Below are 13,671 nucleotides of genomic sequence, written 5' to 3'. Positions count from 1 at the left end.
TGCTCATGCTAATGTTATATTTTGATAAAGTGAAAGCAGATCTATAATTGGCTTGCATTAAAATTACTGCCTGACCCCTGGAGCTGGACTTACGACACAGAAATGGTGAATTTCTCTCTTTTGTACTTTTAACCATTCTATTTTCAACAGTTTAACTAAGACTGCACACGAAGCTCTTGATTTAGCATCATTTACATCCTTTCCTTTTGCAATGACCGGCTCACAGCCACCTACAGCGCATTTTAATCTGACCTTACTAATGCTCTGCTACAGTTCTCAACATTCTTGTCAAAGCAGCTCACGCTCGAATCGAAAAAGGTCTCCACAGAACACGAAGAGCTTGTTACACCGTCTGTTTTGTCTCTCCTCTGAAAGAAGCTGCCACTGTGTTTCACAGGTGACCAGAATAGTGCTGCTGTGGGTCAACAACCACTTCAATGACTTTGAAGGCGATCCAGCCATGACGCGCTTCCTGGAGGAGTTTGAGAAACATCTAGAAACAACAGTGAGAGACAATCATTTAAAAAATAAAAATAAAAAATTGGTTTCAATTTGTGAATGTGGATTAATCCAAATTTTATCTGCCCCCCCCCCTTTCAGAAAATGAAGGGCCATTTGAGGCTGCTAAACATTGCATGTGCCGCCAAGGCAAAGTGGCGACAGATCACCCTGCAGAAGGCGGCCAGGGAGTCACCGTTGCACTTCAACGTGCTGGGAGGGAGCGAGAGAGGGTTCGGCATCTTTGTGGATTCGGTAGAAGAAGGAAGCAAGTCGGCGGAGGCCGGACTCAAACGGGGAGACCAGGTGAGACGACATCATGTCACCAATGACAATGGTTTTGATCTGTATGTACAAACCAGAGAAAGGAAGCAGAAACACTAAAGTAAAACCTTCAGCTCTGAGGACCGCAAGACCGCAATACGAAGTTATTTTTGTTTCTATGTGGCTTTGAGTGAACAACTTGACCTGAGTTCTCTTCATCAGGAACTCAAGGTTAAAAATAAAAAGCAATAGATTGTTCACATCACTGCTGTTCAATTTTGTTGTTATTCGATGCTTCTCTTACAAATTGATATTCAACCTCTAAAAGAAAAACCCTGATCTGTTGTTAAGGCGTCCTAAAATGCATCGTTTGGTGTAATTTATGAAAACGCTGAACCTAAGTATTTACATTATATACTAAATCCTTTCTATATAATTCAGTGTATGTTTGTTGAAAATGACTTATTCGCTGCAGTGCAGTCATTTAATTTTTTCTTCTTTTTATCTTTCCTTCTATAATGTGTGTGCTTCAGATCATGGAGATCAATGGTCAGAACTTCGAGAACATCTCCTTGTCCAAAGCTGCTGACATCCTGAGGAATAACACGCACCTCTCCCTCACTGTTAAAACCAACATATTCGGTGAGTAAGGTCAACACTATTTGTGGTTCCTAAGCATACACACATAGCAGAAACTACACTTGCGATCGATCGAGACTGTCTAATATTCTTTCTTTTGTTTCTCCATCAAGTCTTTAAAGAGCTTCTCAGCCGGATCATGCATGAGAAGAAGAACGGTGGCCCCCACATTCCCAAGATCCAGGAGAAAAAAGGCAATCGCTTTTCCATCCCCGACCTCCCCGGCGACATGGAGTTCCCCACCGACCAAAAGAGCACCCGGAAAATGAAGGCCAACACTGTGTCAGGAGGACGAAACAAGATCAGGAAGATGCTGGAGAAGACGCGCTTCAGCATCCTGCCGCCGAAACCCTTCAGGTAATTGGACAAACCTGCAGGAGTAAAATCAGCTTAGAAATGGTCTTACATTGTGATGCTGACTCATAAACAGAACAAGGTATGACCTGAAAGTCAGACAGATCCTCCTCTAATGCCTCAAACGAGTAGTGAGCTCAGCTGGATTTATTTTCTTCTTTTCTTGCTGACCTGAGCCTTTCACAAAGTGAGAGTGAAGCACATTGTATCCTCCTGTTTAAGCTGGTGTAAGAAATGGAGCAATTTCCCTCCGAACATAATGCTTCCCCAAACTCATTGTAATACTTTAGCTTTAGAGTCCATCTCAATTTCAGCTCTGGTTATTCAAATCTTGCTTTGACACTGTAGTATTTACTGTGTTTTATGTTTTCTTTTCAGCTGTGGTACTCAGATATACAATGCTCTTTCTTCTTTTTCCACTTATCTTCAGCTTGTAGAATACAGGTATATTACAAAAATGTGAAAGACATCACGGTAATCATCATCATCACCCTGTAACAGCCGTTTCTGTCATCCATAACCCGCCATTGTACTGGCAGCATCTGGAGCAATTGTGCAGATGAGGCTCATATTCAATATTCCAACCGTAACGTGCCGATATAGACTTGATTTCATCTCATCATTCCGTGGCTCTCCAGGCCTCATTTAGCTTCATACTTTGTTAGTGCTGGAGGGAGAGAGAAAGAGAGAGGGAGAGAAAGTAATGCTACCGGTAATTACAGAGCCATCAATGTGAATTCACACACATGCAGTCGTGTGCAGCTCCAGCAGTGATTGTGACCACCAAGTCAAACAGTTTGCTTGAAAGCTGAATGTGCTCAGTCTTTGAATGCACCAGGCGTTCACATGGTTATTGACCTGGCTGATTACGCTGCTTTCAAATGCTTTCCACTGCCTTTTATTGTCCAGACTACAATTTAAATTGTGTCCTTTGTCTTTTTTTTTTTTTTTTTTACTATTTATATGGCACTTGAATCTAAAAGGATGAGAGAAGAGCAGATTTTGTAAAGTTGTAAATACTCAAAATACAGCCACTTTACTGACGCAATTACCTCACGCATAAGATTCTTGTGAAATACAAAGGCGTCATGTTGGTCTGTAAATCTTGAGTTTTCAAAGCATGTGTTTGTATCTAAACCTTTCACCAACACCTCAAAGTCAACGGTCAATAAAAAAATGCTCAATATGAGTAGTTCAAGGTAGTTCTGCAACTGAAAGTAGCTCATCTTAAATTTGCAACACATTAAATACACCTGAATTGAAAAGTTAGGATTCTCTGTCAACAACGGCGGTTGTCTAAGCTGTTCTCTAAGCACATTTGTACTTGTATATGGCGCATCCATTTCTGAGGACAGTGTATTTTATTCCATTACACACACTGAACTCGGTGTCATTGTAAGGACACAGTGGCTCTCAGGAGGATGCAACACTGCTATCACCTTTGCTATAATGTGGTCACTCTCTCCTATAGATTAAAAAATTCAGTGCCTTTGCTCACTTTTCAAACATCTGCTTAATAGGATTACTGTAGATAACTTCATTATAGAAACCCAAAATTGCTCTTCGGTTGCTCGTTCCTGGATACTTTCAAAGCCGGCATCACTGCTGCTGCTGCTTCTTTTCCTTATTCTTGGCTGACATTGTCCTCCACTTCAGACCAGGATTTTATTTTTTTTTATATGACAAGGACACACAGGCAATAAACAAGTTGTTTTTCTGCCAAATGAAGATGTCCCGCCGAGTGTGATTGCCTTTATATGCATCCCATATCGTCCAGCCCGGCTTGATTTACATCCCACAGATTGGAAAGCAATAGACAGAGGTTTTAACCTGCAGTCTGTTTGTATCAGGAGTGGAGGTGATTTAATGAGAGGATAAACCCCATAACTCTCCATGTCCCGTGAAGCCATTTCCTCATTCCCCAGGAACTTGTGATACAGTTCATGCGCTCACCCATAATGGGATCACAATAATTACCGTGTTATTAGATGTTGGTGCCTCACTGAACAACATCATGTCCAAATTTTACTGTGAACTGGCTGCACTGCTGCAGAGCTGAAGAAGGGTTGAAGAAATGGGAAATCATGATTTTGAATATAGGGGGAAAGCTGTTTGACATCCTTGAACCAAATCAAGCAGGATCAGTTGTCGGAGCAGCTAAGACACAAAAAAAACACACTTAGTTTTTTTTTAATAAAAATGCACGGGCTAAAAAACATTCAATGGAGGATAATTTACATCTCTCTGTCTCAGTTATTGCTGACGCAGAAGTCTTTATTTACTGGTTTAATGTTTGTGTCACTTTTAGAGGAACGTTTGTTGCGATGCTGAACTGCACTGCATTCTACAGGAATGTCTGTATCCGGAGGTTAAACGTGTTTTATCTGAGCATCATGCTACTTTTCTGCCGTCTTGTGTTGCTTATATATCTTTACTCTCATTGCAAAATTGGTCCTGATGTCTCTGCTTTTTGAGTTCAGCAAACCTGTCAAGTGTGTCCAAACTTTGGCTGTTGTGTAATTTGTTTCCCTTACATGTTTATTTATACTGCTTTAAGTCCTCTGCTCTCTCTCTCTCTCTCTCTCTCTCTCTCTCTCTCTCTCTCTCACACACACTCACACACAGCCACACACTGCCGCACTGGTAAATTTGATTTACTTCAGCAAAGCTGTGCTTCTGTTCTTTTTCTGTCCTTTTTTTTTTTTTTTTTTCTGTTTCACGATTTTCAATGTCGTCTCTCTCCCATTTGTCTCCGCTGCTTCAGGGGCCTGTTTGGGTAAGACCTCTTGTGTAAATCTCCATCCTCCAATCATTTTATTCAGTACCCATCTGCATAATACACACACACACACACACACACACACACACACACACACACACACACACACACACACACACACACACACACACACACACACACACACGCTCAGCGTTGCTGCTGACCTTCACCAACACGAGGAGAGGACTGCTTTTGTGGATTTCATGCTAATTCCTTTGCCACATGAATCCCTCTTTACTGCGAAGTCAAGGTGTTCCTCCTCTGCTTTTTCACATTCAGACGCTGCAGTTAAACTTATATTCACCGTCGGGTACAGTGTGCTCTTCATATTAACTGTGGAGGAAGGCTGCAGGAAGTATCAAGGAGTTAGCTCATTATCGAATTAGACGGCAGAGAGAAATATTGTTGACTACAGATGGTTTTTGTTTGAGCACATCTGGTGCATTAGTAAATCAGACACAAGTTACCAGAGTTTGCCCCTATGATGTCTTCATTTCTTTCAAACCTAATTGGTTAATGATATAGTTTGACTACTTGCTTGTTATCATCAGCGTGGTAACATTAGGTCTCTGTTTTTAGCTCCATATGCCCAAAATGTGACTATTATTACTGTAGAAACTCCCCTAGAGCTACCCGCATCTTAGTGTAGTCTTTTCAGCCCTGTGCTATCTTTATCTGCTTCATTTCCCCTCTTATCTGGTCTCTAAATCTCCCCTGCCTCTCTCTCCTTCTATTTCATTAGATAAAAATATTAAATCCTGCTCGTTTCTCTCCTCTGGTGTCTGTTTTTTGTCAACGTTCCACCTTTCTCTCCCTTTTTGTTCCGTCCTGTCTGCGCTCTACCTGTCGGCTGGTGATTCAAAGATTACACAGGCTTTGCTACGGAGGCGTGGAGCTGTGTCGGTGGAAGTCCTGCATTACTGCGCTGCGCGCAGTACATACTGTACAGACATACATTGGCAGGGAAGCTACAATTAGTATGCAGGCAGAAGGAGACACTGCAGTGACTGACCAGTACTCAAACTCACAACAATTCCCTATGCAATATTTAAGTATATGGGACAATTATGATTACATAATTGGACTGAAAAGTAATAAAATAAGCCACAGCAGTTTCCTAAAAGTAACCACATTGTTTCAAGGTTATTCTATCTCACAATGTCCAACATTCTGCTTGCGAATGTCTCTCCAGCGAGCTGCCATTTCCCCCACACATATGCAGATCCAGTCAGTTATACGAGACTGTTAATTTAAAGGTTGATGTTTGCATATCCTAAAGCGACACCCCGGGCGAAAGTCATCTGACTGATCTGAAACTCTCATGACTTTCAGATGCGCTCTTTTCTGTCTGCAGCCGACACGACCATGCTTTGTCTCATCGTCCCGTCCGTGTGTGCTTTGGTTGAACATGTGTGTTGCTACTGAAGGACGCTCCGTTTTTGTGCCTCCCGTTCGTCAACCCTGCTCATGAATTTCAGCTGCATTACTGCTGAATATTTGGGGAAAAAAGAGAAACAACGCCCCATTCATATTTTGATTAAATCCCAGGTTTTACCTCTGCAGCGTCTGTCATAAGATTTCAGTTCTGACTTTATGTCTCTCTCTCTCCTTCTTCCTCGCTTCCTTTTCCTGCCCCTCGTCTCTGTTCGATTCCCCCTGCTTCTCCTCTAGTGACGGTGGCATGGGTCAGTCTCAGGACGACAGCATCGTGGGAACCAAGCAGTGCCGTCACAGCGTGGCCATCATGCCCATCCCCGGAAACCTGTCCTCCAGCAGCCCCGACCTGCTGCAGCCGGCAACCAGCGTCCTCGACTTCTCCAACCCTGCAGGTAGGAGGAGGGAGGAGAGGTTACGTGGTAAACCTGTGAAATCCGAATCTTCTGCTGTTGTTTCGTTTGCCGTTTGAGATTCAGTCATCATGAACCGCAGAGTCACAATGTTTTGAAACGGCTGTAGTGGGTTTACTTTGCTGGTGTGAAGTCTCACTAACGTAACACATAAAAATCAGCCCCACATGTTTCCACAGAGCCAATAATAATCCAAGCACGTAAGAATACATGGTGTAAAGTGAAACTGCAGAGGCAGGTAGTACTAGACTCCTTGAGCTGTAATTTCTGACTGAATTATTCCACCTCGTCCTCTCACTCGCAGAAATTCCTGTGATTCACACACTCTCACCTGAAAGTCAACAAAGGAAAACCAAAAATAAAAATGAGTGCTAGTTTAGCTGTATCAGCTTTGACCCAAAAGCCACTTTTAATCTATTTAAACTCATCAACTGTGTTCTGCTCCATTTTTGTTGTCGGCCCACAAATGAGCTGCTGTACTGAATAATTTTACACCACCAACACATTTCTATATTAGGAAATTACTACCCATTTATAAATACACACCAAAATGGTTTTTTTCTTACTATTCACAATTACTTTGACACAAAAATGAACACAAAACATCCTCAAAACCTTTCTAGAAAGATGATGATGATGAGTCAGATACCTTTTTAGGATTACTGCTGATTCGACTCACTTTTGGTGAATATATTTTACTTGTTGAGACTTGAGCTCTAACTTCATCGAAAACATCCAGAAGCTTACCACTCACTACTTTAGGTATCATGCAAGCAAAACATTCATTTGCAGCTGTGACTGACCTTCGTGGCCTCGGCCAATCACTGAGCATCTCAGGGGGTCTCGGTCCCAGTTCAGGCCTTCTCTTCTGAAGCTGTATGTTACACTTGACTTGAGACTTCAGACTCATTGAACAGTGTTAACCACTTATGGAGTGAAGGACTCCGGTGCTCAGCGAGCACTGAGCCACGCTGCGCAAACATCCAGTCACCCTTGAGCAGAGTCGCGTAAAGCATCTGTGTGAGGAGTGGAGTGTCGTATGCACTCTGTGGGATGGAACACAAACTCTTTGTCTCATCCTCTTTATGTGTATGTCGCCTTGAAATATCAGGGAGGAAAAATAAAAATCCTGAAAACACTCAGTTGTGCTGACAAAGGAGGACATAACCACTCTGTTGGAGCGAACCCGTGAATCTTTCTGCCAAAGATGTGCGCACACACACACATGCACACACACTCACACACACATACACACACACACACACACACACACACACACACACACACACACACACATGCACATACTTCTTTTTGAAGTGTCACAGACCTTTTGTAGAATTGAGTTTGTCTGACAGGAATTAACCCTCTGGACTATTTTAATCCTTTTCCTGTCCAACGGGTTTCTGAGCCTATAATTATTTCAGCTAACATGGAGCGTCCCCTGTGGATTCGTACATGTTATTTATGTGCGAAAAATAGATGAAGATAGAGAGAATGGAAAGGCATAAGACGGCGAGAGACGAAATCTGGTTCTGATTTATTACGCCAGCCATCCGTCAATGATCAGTCCGCACGCACGCACACCTGCATGTCGAGCTCTAGTTTGCAGACCTATATATCACATGTGGTTGTGTTATAACGGAGCACAAACACACACCAAATGTGCCACATTAATCATCCACCATTAGGTCACGTTTCCGTCAGTCCTCTGGCCTCCTATTAGCGCTGATAGTTTAGGGTGGAACGGCCTGATGAAATACAACCTCTTTTTCCAGATGCTCCGCAGAGCTTGTAACACCCACAAAGTCTTACCTTTGATTACATTAACGCACAGCTGTGATGCACACATATTCCTAAAACACAAATATTCCTTTACATTTCTCTATATTGGCTGGTGTAGGCATCAATGTCAATATGTTCTCGTCCCTTGCTGCCAATTTCTGGGATATTTTGAGCTTTTTTATGTGTTTATCCTGTTAAGTTCTGGTTTGGGATTGGTCTTTTTTATGATTTCAAGCAGCTCTTGGGTTGTTTTAAGGAGCTATTAAGGTGTTTTTTTTATGCCTTCATGCTGACATCAGCTATAGCCTGCAGACATTAAGCCTTCAGTTTGTCCATATGTCCGTCAATCTGGCGTTCCCATTCTCTTTGATGTTGCAGCTATTAAAGAATGAACGCAGGGATTTCTTCAGTGCAATCATTATTTTCAGTCTGTAGATGATAATGTTCACGTCAGCTTCACTGATGCAATCATGAAGCAGTGCGACTACTTTTAAGGACAATTTTTTTTTAATATATACATATCATATCTCGTGCAATAAATGGTATTCACACATATCTGTTGCCACTTAATTCTTTTTTTTATAATTTTCTCTTGTGTTTTCATTGTGTTCCCGACACTTACGAAATAGTAGTAAAGAAGTAGTTGACACTTAATTATATTGCAGTATATTGAACCTTACCTGTTCAAACCAAACCATTGTTTTTTTACAATGGAGACACCAGTTGGTTCTTGTTGACTGTGGTTGAAGGCAGGTTTACATTCTGGACAGACCACCAGTCCACCACAGGACAAACACAGATCACACACGCTCTTACATTCTTACCGATGAGTCAGCGGTTGACCGATTGACCCGATACAGAAGCTGGGTAGTTATTAATAGCAGCCTCAATTTTTTTCGGTCACATTGTACACATGGGTTTTTCTTCTTTTGTTCAGAGGATCACAAGCTGTCACAGTTCGCGAAATGGAGCATGATTTATTTTTATTTTTTTCATTTTGTCGGTGGAATCCAAGTACTTCTCCAATGACCGCGGTTTATTTCTCTTGCTTTTATTGTTCATACATGTATCCCTGCATGCCGCCGCACTTTTGTATCCACAGTTTCTGTTCTTCCTCTTCTCCCATTTTCCCTCTTTTTACTGGCTGTGATTTTAAGCTTTTTCTTTTTCTTTTTTTTTTTTTTCTTTTTGTGTCGACATGTTGAGTCATATTCTGCCTCTCCAGTTTCCCATGAGCGCAGTAACTCTAGAGTACAAACTCGGCTGGTCTTCCCTCTTTTTTGTCCTCTATGATGTTTCCGACCACCGTGTCTCTTTGTGCCTCTTCCACACGCCCCTTCGCTTGTAATTACTGTGTTTTTCTCTTTTTCTATTCTGTATGCCAAGCCCTAGGACTGTATTGTAAGTATACATTCTTTCACTGCCACTGTCAGATTGTGCCTTAGTCCCAAGTGTCTTGCATCTTAATATAGCTTTTCTTTCATTCATGAGCTGTTTTTTTTCTCACTAATCTTTGTATCCGTGCATCCGTGAACTACCAAATACTGAGTTTGAGTTTCTTTTTCTCTCCATTATCATCGCTCAATATGACGTTTATGAGTGTCAGAATATAGTTCATACCAGTGCTTTAGAGATTAGGTTATCATGTTTGCAAGATGAATTTGGTGTCAACTAAACAGATATCCCAGCATGCATTGCATTGTATCGCCTGATCAAAGTGCTACCTGGGATAAATATGAAGGAGTTGTTGGTTTTAGTTCCTCCAGGTCTGATTGTTCCAATACCAGTCCTCATGCTTTGAGGTTTAAAAAAAAATTGAGAAATTGTGACAAAAACTATTGATTATTATGAAAAAAGATTTAATTTATATTTTTAAGATTTTAAGCCATGAACTAAGCTCTCCTCTCAGGACTTTAAACCATCATAACCAGCCCTCTTTTCACATCTGATTTATGCCTTCTGAGTGTATGTTGGAGTGGCTGGAAAAGCATTGGCAAACAAAGAAGGGGGGGGGGGGGGGGGGGGGCTTGTGGGAAATATGTCCCCCCTCGTAGTGCTGTGTTTGCAAAAACCCATATAGCCTTGTTTCCCGGTGTGGAAGTCTATTTTGGCCTCAGTCCACAAATAAATCCTTTGGTGTTGATGAGAATGAATGATGCTTTATTAGAGATGGTAATTGATTGGGTGTTTGGCTGGGTCAGGCAGTGATTGTCCTGCTGTGTACAGGATGGGTCGCAGCCCCTCCAGAGGATTAAACAAGATTACGGCCTCTCTCCCTGGATGTGATAGCCAGCCATTTATCTGAGGGCTTCCCACACTCTCATCACAAATCACAGCTAATGAGACACAAAGCATTTAGCTTCCAGTCAGCCAGCTCTCACCACCCGGCTGCACATCAACAGAGAGACTCTCTTTTACTGCGGCAGCGCAGCAGGAGGAGAGAGAGCCTCACTTAACATTAGCATACAGTAACTGATTCTCAGTACCACAAAATACTGTTTCTATGCATGACTCCATCTTCATCATGAAGCCAGTGATCATGTGACCGATGCAGGAAGTGTACAGGATCGCGTGAATACAATCAATAAGCTCAGAGTCCATAAAGCGGTCGTACATCACTGAGAAAAGACGGCCAACATCAATATTTCCTCACTCTAGGAACCCGCGGATGCAAATAGACAAAACGCTGAGTGCAAACAACGTCTGAGTCGCAAACAAAGCTTTCCAGTACCGGTTTTCAAATGAAGCGATGAGCTATAGACACGAAAGTGAGCATTCAAGGCCCACATATGATAAACGTCATGTTTACTGGACCTTTTAAGTGGGTCCAGTGCACACATTTACACACACTCATAAACAAGCAAACTAAAAACTTTAAATAAGCAGGAAGACACAGAGGCGATTATTATCAGCATCCATTCTAACAATATTATGATTGGCTTTTCCTTCAGCTCATCATTTGTATATATTGTGCTGCTTCTGCTGACGTAATAATGACAGCGACGATGCTCCAGCTGTTGTAACCGAAAACCACATAAACACTCACACTTGAAATACCAGTTGCAAGCAGATCGAAGATCCACAAAAGGACTTTCTGTCTCAGCCCGGTTGGCCAAAAGGTACACACTCACACAATCTCTATTTTGTACCTTTTCGGGAAATTCCTCTTACTTGCTTTCATTCTTGCCGACTTAGTATGAATATTCATAGCTTATTGGTAACCTTTCGCCTTACTTTAACCTTAAAACATTAATAATGTGATAATCTTCTCAGTTGGAACTTGATTTTTGTCCCCACAAGAAAGACAAATCCCTTTATCACACACACTGCAGCCGTATGACGGCTTCATCTGCTTGTCTGGACTCTCCCTACTTGTCGCTGTGCAGCGTTCATAACTCATTCTTTTAAAGCTGTTCGGCTGCCTGTGGCTAATGGGCCATGCCCTCTTCCTTACTCAAACACAGGATCTTTAATGCAGTATTTCACTCAGGGGGAACATTTCCATTATTTAACGCACACCGCACAGAGTAAGTCGCGTGCAGCTGCTCCAGCAGCCAAAAGAATCTGGAGTCACCACAACCATTCAAGCTTTTATTTCATCCCGGGTTTAGGAAATAAACAAGCGCGTGTCACTTGGCATGATAATGCACAGTTATTATAGGATCTGCTCAATACTTAATGTGGCATTAGGAGCTTTTGAGTGGTGCATTACATAATATGGTTCACTAAAACTATAAGCTTGAATAATTCATTATTGCATGATGAAGAATTGTGTTGCACACAATTCCACCTGTTTTATAATAATAATAATAATAATAATAATAATCATAATAAGTTGACATTACGATATCTTTGTTGTACTTTGTATTCCGTGTCCCTCTCAGGCTCCATGTGAAAGAGTAATAAAGTGAAATAAATTATATACAGATAGAAGTGTAGATTGTGATGGAAGCTAAATTCATTGCGAGGGCACAATAGTGAAAGAAAAACCGACACCGTTGAAGATGAATGAGTGGATGTAATAGCCGTTTGAATGGCACACTGATTGCTCATAAGCCAACATTGTGCTGAGGTGTAACTCCAGCTGTCTCTGTATTTGCAGCATCGTGCATGTATGCATTTCGTCCCTGGAATCTGCAAGTTTTATTGCATTGCATGTTTACTAAGTAACCTGTGATGTCATGAACATGTTTGGGATTTGTTGTTGTATGCTCAGTGTACTTTTTTTTTACTGAGACAACCTTGCAGATGCCTCTCGTAAACATAAAAGTAAATATTCAGTTAGGTAAATGTGATAATGTACAGAAATGTTTGTTAAAGTTTGCAAACACATTGAAATATGTTGTTTTGGTAACATATTCAAGTCTTGCTGATGGCAAACAAATGTTTGAAATTTAGGTTCCTGCAAAGAAAAATCTTTGACTTTTGTCTGATTTGGGACCAAATGAGTGACTCGAGTGAATCCATTGATGATCTTGCCAGCTAAACGGTCCTATTAATCACGTAATGAAAGTTTCATTTGGCAAACATAACTTAAAAGCCTTTCTGATGAGGAAGATTATTATAAAAATTTGCATGATTGTTTCAACATCACATTGACTTGACTTATGTCATTTCTTAGATCTGCAGCAGTTTCGGCTTCTGGAACTGTCTCTATCACCACCCTGACTAATTACTGACCGCTCCCCTGTTCGCTCTCTCTTCCACCCCAGACATCCCAGACCAGGTTATCCGGGTGTTCAAGGCCGACCAGCAGAGCTGCTACATCATCATCAGTAAGGATACTACGGCCAAGGATGTGGTCGCCCACACTGTCAATGAGTTTGGCCTCCTGGCGGCACCAGAAACCTACTCCCTGTGCGAGGTGTCTGTGAGCCCCGAGGGAGTCATAAAGCAGCGCCGCCTGCCCGACCAGCTCTCCAAACTGGCCGACCGGATTCAGCTCAACGGCAGGTATGAAGCACAGATGTCACACTGACCGGAAAATACGATCACTTAACCCGATATGTGTTTACTTCAGAAATACGATGATGGGAAAAAAAAACTGACTGACGTATTTTATTTAGCAGACTTACATACTCACATTTCCCAATTGGGTCTTGTCTGTACGAACATGGCAATACCTCCGTTCAGGTTTTCATTTTATTTGACTGACATAAACTTGCAATCCGTGTCCTCTACAGTCCAGGATTGGCTCTATCTTGACTTTCAAGACATTAGAGTATTGGGTAAAATTTGCATTTATCCGATTTCTTGTTTGATCTAGTCTGAGAACTGCTGGTGTTTGATAAAGCATATTGCAATTTGCTGTTTACTGGATCATTTGAATAATTTGCTATATCCAGATTTCTCATGTGTATGCAAACTGCCTCCCTGCTGTAAGTGTAAATTGAAATTTGTCTATCTCCAGAGGTGATGGGATAGAGTTTCAGAATTTTTCATAAAACTTTGGAGTCTTTCATTATTTCTACCTTCAGGTACACCACCTTAAATATGTCAAGAAATAAG

The 13,671-nt window shown here is 41.6% G+C and overlaps 1 protein-coding gene across 5 annotated transcripts in view; it reads left to right on the top strand.

The window, feature by feature from the left end:
• The window catches only part of rapgef6 (Rap guanine nucleotide exchange factor (GEF) 6), a 135,266-nt gene that overhangs the window by 101,822 nt on the left and 19,773 nt on the right, over window positions 1–13,671 (top strand). For all 5 annotated transcript variants that reach the window (XM_080483628.1, XM_080483627.1, XM_080483629.1 and 2 more), the window contains 6 exons: window positions 398–505; window positions 601–804; window positions 1,296–1,404; window positions 1,515–1,758; window positions 6,206–6,363; window positions 12,876–13,116. In XM_080483628.1, coding sequence (XP_080339754.1) covers window positions 398–505; window positions 601–804; window positions 1,296–1,404; window positions 1,515–1,758; window positions 6,206–6,363; window positions 12,876–13,116 — 1,064 coding nt within the window. The remainder of the gene's footprint in view (window positions 1–397; window positions 506–600; window positions 805–1,295; window positions 1,405–1,514; window positions 1,759–6,205; window positions 6,364–12,875; window positions 13,117–13,671) is intronic.

Source organism: Lipophrys pholis, assembly GCF_963383615.2.
Source record: "Lipophrys pholis genome assembly, chromosome: 16".
NCBI lineage: Eukaryota > Metazoa > Chordata > Actinopteri > Blenniiformes > Blenniidae > Lipophrys > Lipophrys pholis.
This window is presented reverse-complemented; position numbering and strand designations above follow the sequence as displayed.